The sequence below is a fragment of the Myodes glareolus genome, chromosome 22 (assembly GCF_982192425.1).
Source record: "Myodes glareolus chromosome 22, mMyoGla1.1, whole genome shotgun sequence".
Taxonomy (NCBI): domain Eukaryota; kingdom Metazoa; phylum Chordata; class Mammalia; order Rodentia; family Cricetidae; genus Myodes; species Myodes glareolus.
The window spans coordinates 25,395,362-25,401,361 of record NC_142047.1 but is presented as its reverse complement, the minus strand read 5'-3'; the positions used below and the strand labels follow the sequence as shown (position 1 = coordinate 25,401,361).

The 6,000-nt window shown below is 37.0% G+C and overlaps 1 protein-coding gene across 2 annotated transcripts in view; it reads right to left on the bottom strand.

Moving 5' to 3' along the window:
- Positions 1-6,000, bottom strand: part of LOC148118498 (ubiquitin carboxyl-terminal hydrolase CYLD-like) — a 29,830-nt gene that overhangs the window by 3,554 nt on the left and 20,276 nt on the right. For both annotated transcript variants that reach the window (XM_087900225.1, XM_087900224.1), the window contains exons 9-13: positions 5,718-5,840; positions 5,250-5,341; positions 4,327-4,393; positions 1,424-1,556; positions 497-605 (exon numbers count right to left, since the gene is read on the bottom strand). In XM_087900225.1, the coding sequence (XP_087756351.1) occupies positions 497-605; positions 1,424-1,556; positions 4,327-4,393; positions 5,250-5,341; positions 5,718-5,840 (524 nt within the window). The remainder of the gene's footprint in view (positions 1-496; positions 606-1,423; positions 1,557-4,326; positions 4,394-5,249; positions 5,342-5,717; positions 5,841-6,000) is intronic.

Below are 6,000 nucleotides of genomic sequence, written 5' to 3'. Positions count from 1 at the left end.
AATTGTTCTTCTGGTCATGAAATGTTCAAAGATATAAAGTAAGTATTAAAGACTAATAGCACATATGATCTTAAGTCAGTAAGTAACAATCACTGCCATTGTGAACTTTCTCTAACAATTTTATGTATGAATATTTATATAAGTATGTGCACCCAGGTACATGTGTATCTCAAGCTTCTCTCCTCTAGCCTCTCGATGCTTTCCCTTCCACTATAACTACCACACACCGTTTTCACACAAGTCTATTGTTTAGACTTGTCTCTAATTTCTTGTCAGATAGTAAGTAAATATCCATTTTAATTATTTATTTTTACCTCTTTTTTTTAGAATAAATTCTAGCAGTCAAATTATAGAGTTGGTATGTCTAAGCTCTTCAAATACTAAATTACCTGGCAGAAGTACTATACCCATAACTAATGAAAAGTCCAGGCCAACTATTTCTAAAACAAAACAAAAAATAAATAAAAAAGAAAGAAAGAAAGGACTATATACTTACAGTTTTCAAGCAAATCCGTTATATTTAATTCCAGAGAAGGAAGAATTTTGTTAAACATTTTGAAGTCTCTCCCAAACCGAGGCATCTGAATAAGCAAGCATGATGGTGCCTTAAAAAAAAAAAATAAAGACACATAGTTTTAGAAACCAAAGTCCTAAGGAGCCGGGCACTTTGCTCATTATAGTGCTTACTTAGCATGTCCAAAGCCTTGAGTCCTAACCCCTCTACTAACGGAGGAAACGTGTAAAAGAAAAAAGTTTCCCTATGAAACTGAAATAGTCATAGCTGTGAACCCCAGTAGTGGTGTCAGCAGTGCTGTTGGCCCATGAAGCAGAGCCCACTTGTGAATGTGCAGTGTGGACGCAGAGCAGCAATAAGCTACAGGCTTTCCGGACTTCCCCGGAGACGAACATGACAAAACAGACCACAGCATGCACTGCAGAGATCACACATTCTGACAGTCAAAGAGACGTTTCTATTGCATTCATCAGCAAACCCATACACAAGAATTTATTGGAATTTTATCTCTTAACAGAGGGAGAAAAAATAACATTACCTTTGACATGTTTAGATACTATGCATGGGTAAAATGACAACTGAAAGCATAAACATGTATGCACACATATCTTTGTCATTAAGCTACTTGAAACTTAAAAATTAGCTTTTGTTCCCTTTGCAAATCCAAAACATTCCAACCTAAGCTAAGTGGCTGTCTTTAAAAAGAACAAAGTTAGAATACCATTTAAAAAACAAATGTGTCTTCTTAACTGTTTCTTCAAACTATTCTTGGTTAAAGCACAGTGATAGCTAGGTATGGTTCAGTGGGGCAGCACTTGGGGTAGTGTGTTCAAAAGGCCTGAGTTTAATCTCTAGCACTGATAAGAAACAAAATAAAGTAGCAATATAAGTCCAGTTAGAATCACTAACCTCTGCAAATTTCAGGTTGCTGTAGATAAAAGAACATTCTAGTAACTGCTGAGTTGTAGGAACTTCAATTTTTTCATTTTTTTCAAAAAAAATTTGATGGAAGTTGCAGTCTTCAACTTTCTGACCTGCTGATCTGGAAGCACACAGAAGGAAATGCACATAAGCCAGTTATCTAACACCATCTGATGGACCTGAGGCCACAACATTAAATGCCCATGTCCAGCTTTGGATCGTCCACACAAGAGGTGAAAGACAATGATTTGGATGAGATAATTAAATGTGCTTATGCAGAAGACCTCATAAACTATTTCTTCTGCCTTATTTATAAATTATTCAAAAGTTCTCTTGCCATCACAAGAAAAATGTAGAATAATATTCCAGTCAAGAAACGCTATATGAACAATAATCAGTCCTTCTCCCTCCAAATCTAGAAAGTAGCAGCTGCTTTTTTTAAAAAAAAAATTTATTTTATGTACATTGGTGTTTTGCCACGGATGTCAGGTCCCCAGGAACTGAAGTTATAGACAGTTGTGAGCACTGCTTTTACTGACTAGAACAAATGCTACAATGTCTCAGTGACAGACTCTTAGACCTTCTAAATCAAACATCTTTACTTCCTAAAATAAAAGCCCTGGAAGGGAGGGTAGGAGGGATGGAGGGAGGGAGGAAGGGAGGGAGAGAGGGAATGGGAGGGAGGGAGGGAGGGAGGGAGGGAGGGAAGAAAGGAGGGCTATTTTCCTAGCAAGTCAAAGCAGGGCAAGGTGTGACTCCCAGGAACCCTACCAACTATCCTCTAGGCTTTCAGCTACCAGTTCCTCTTTAGATGGTCACCCACCAACTTGACAAACACCAGGAAAATGGTCACGGTGAAACATGAGGGTTCAACATCTCCCTTCCCTTACCAGCTTACTAGTTAAAACTCACTCTACTGAGAAAATTTGTTTTTCATCTTTCAGCTTACCGCTTATCTTTTTTACCCAGCTGTCTGGGTTTAGAATCAGATTATTTAAATGTATGTCTAGATTTAAAGAGTTTTAGAAAAAAAAACTATCAGCAGTTTTTATCACAAAACTTCTGTAATTCAGGGAGCAGCCTATTGTGATCTTCAGCTGCCCCAAGCAAATTATGTCTTGAATTTACAAAACATAAAATCTGGAAACTAGCTAGAGCACTCTTGAGGACTCAAAGCTAACAAGATCAGATTATAATCCAAGAAACTAGCAGTTATTCTAGAATAACATTTTAATTGGTTGTTGATGACTACAAAAAATCATAGAAAAATTCATAATTAAAAATAGCATAGAAGAGAAAACAAAAATAATGGAGGTAAAAAAATCACACCTAGAAAAATCAAGGATGGCCAGGAGAGGCATGGCAGCTAGTGAATGGAGGAAGAGATGCATAGTGCCCTAACACTGTAGCAGAAAACTGGGAGGAACAACAGCCACTCAAAACTCACTTCCAGGGCCAGGCATGGTGGTTTGTGCACACCTTTAATCCTAGCAATCAGGAGACAGAGGCAGGTGGATCTCTGTAAGTTCGAGGCCAGCCTGATCTACAAAGCAAGTTTCAGGACAGTCAGGGCTATATAGAGAAACCTGTCTCAAAAATCAAACCAAACCTAAAACGAAAAAAAAAAAAACAACAAAAATCACTCCTAAAACCATATGCACAGGGAAGTTCTTTAAACCATAAAGAACAAAGTATGTCAGTCACAAAAAATGGATACAACTGGAAATAAACATACTAAACAAATTAAACCAGTCCCATAAAGAGAAACAATGTATGTTTTCTCTCATTTATGGTTCCTAGATTTTCTACTAATAGATAAAAAGCATTAATTTGTATATGACGTGAAAGTAGACGTGATGCTGCCTAAGGAACAAAGGAACTATGAGGAGGGAGACAGGGAAAGGGACAGAAGCAATGGAGGTACAGAGGAAACATACTCAGTATACAATATGGAGTTTATGAAAATTTTAGGAAATGATAAAAATAATTTAAAAACTCCACGGCTAGTGTTTTAGAAGTCTGGAAACCTACAGAATCAAAACCAAGTTGTGAAACTGTAGCAAGCCATGCTAGTTGGGTTGTATTTTCCACTAGGGACAATCCAAGGGCACAAGAATACGAATTTGGTAACTTTTAAAAAGTGGATATTGACACTTTACAAATATTAATATAAAAACACTCGTGGATTGGTGTGGTTTGGACCTGTCTTTGTGGTGCAGACCATAATAGTTGGGTCCTGAGGTCCTATACTCATTCCAAAATCCTGCAGCTCCATGATGAGCCTGTGAAGCTTGTGACGTCACTGCCCAGCTACAAGGAGCCTGGTCGCCCTGCCTTGATATTCTTGTTACTCTTGCTTTGGTCTGACCTTTCTTTTCTTGCTCTGCCCCCAACTCCTTTCTTTTAGGATGAGAAGCCAACCCTGTGCCACTATAAGCTGGAAGTATCAAACTTGTGTGTTGGTTTTTCAGGAACTCATGGTTTAAAAGACTATTTTTGAACAGTGTTGGAACATTAAAAATTATGGAAACTTCTGAAGTTAGAATGAATGTATTCTGCATTGAAGATGACCAAGAACCTATTGGGACAAAGAATAGAAAGTAATAGCTTTAAAATCGTATGTTTAAGTCAGGTGTGGTGAAGCATACATTTAATTTCAGCACTCAGGAGACAGAGGCAGGCAGATCTCTGTGAGTCTGAGGTCAGTCTGGTCTACAAAGTGAATTCCAGGACAGACAGCAGCCAAGACTGTTACACAAAGAAAGCCAGTCTCAAAAAACTTGGGGCCTAAGAGACAGAGAGTTCAGCCACTAAAAAAACTAAGGCTCACACTGAAATGGCAGTGAAAAAGAAGGTCTACTTCTGATGCTTCTAGACAGCTTGAGACCTACCTTATTTTTAACAATGGTTCAACTCTTAAAATATCATGAAACAGGACACTTAGAAATTCTTCAGGATCTAGGAGAAAACAACAACAAAAAAACCTAAGTGAATCAAATAAAAAATTTAAAAACCATTCTATTCTTTAGGAGAGACATATTTCTACAGTGAAATTAATTTCATTCATGTAATATTATTTTAAATAAAAGTTACTTAGTTCAGGTTCTCCTGGCAAGGGAAAACTTATAGTAAACATTACCTTTTCATTTGTTGTCATGTTGTCATATATTAACAGAATGTACTCATTCACACACAGTGAAATCATCTTTATGTCTTTTGGGGATTCAGTAGAATAATACCTGATATATGCCCTATTTTTTTCTTCTATTTAAGTACTAGCCATGTGTATAAATGCCACAGCTGGTTATAGTATACTGTTAACAAACTTAAATTCAGGAGTTGAATCTGAGCAAATTCTTCAGTTGTGAGTAGACAGAAGTGCTGGCCAGCTGCTCCAGAGCCCCTTTCAACAGGGAGCACAGTGAGAAACTGAGCGCTGGGGACACTCCCTGTCACAGGAAGAGAAGCAGCTCCAAACAGCACTGCTGGGGACAAGGGCAGCTCTTTACTTGGTCATCTTCTGGAGAGCCAGTTGGCTGGCCTCTTAAAGACTTCTTTCACATCACATCACTTTAGAAGAATCACAAAATCAGGAGAAATATGCATGCCACATAGAAAAGAAACTTTTTCATATTTTTGCAGTGCTGGGAATCAAACTTAAGGCCTCTTACATACTCTACCACTGAGTACACTTCTAGTCCTCTCAAATAATTCTAACTTAAATTTAATCCTCTAAACTAAAATAGGTATATTTCAGGAAATAATTTTCTTTCAAGTTATTTTCAATGCATATATTATAAATTAAAAGGGTCACCTTTTTCTTTAGACGTAAATCCTGATCCAGCGTCAACTTTTTCAAGTATTTTCCTCAGTTTCATAGTTTTTGTGGCACACACATATCCATATCTGTTGACAAAAGTGAATTAACTGACACTGGCACAGTGAGTTATATGACACATCTTAATAACCAAATACTTTTCATACAATTCTAACATGTTAAAAAATAGACAAGACATTTATTTTTAAGAAACAACTGTAGGCTTCTTACAGAAGTTTGAAAAGTGAAAGTCTGAGAATCAGAGTTGTTCCCAGATACTATTAAACACCTTAAAAACAACTACCATGTACTAATACAATTCTGAACTTTTTATGAAGCCTGGGTGAAGCGATTTTTAAATGGCATTTGCTTATTATATTAAAACACTTATTTTATAAAATAGGATATACAAGAAAACAGTAAACAGAACACCAACTAAAGACAAAACACATGTCTTCTACTTACATTCTCAGAGGATTGACTATTTCTGTCCTTAGAATCTTTTGGGTCTCACTATAATACTCTACGTCATTCTTTTCTTTGGGTCGAAGTAACACAGTATCCAGGACAGAACTAAAAGCAAATAAGCTGCCAAAGAAAAGAATATTTTCCTCATGTTATAAAAACAATAATATTTGAGAAAGATTCTTAAAGGAGTAGGAAGAGGCAAAGGGATAAAGTGTAGGGAACCACTGGTATAAGAACTCATGAACAGACAGCACAGGCCCTGTGCTCAGCACCCAGAGAC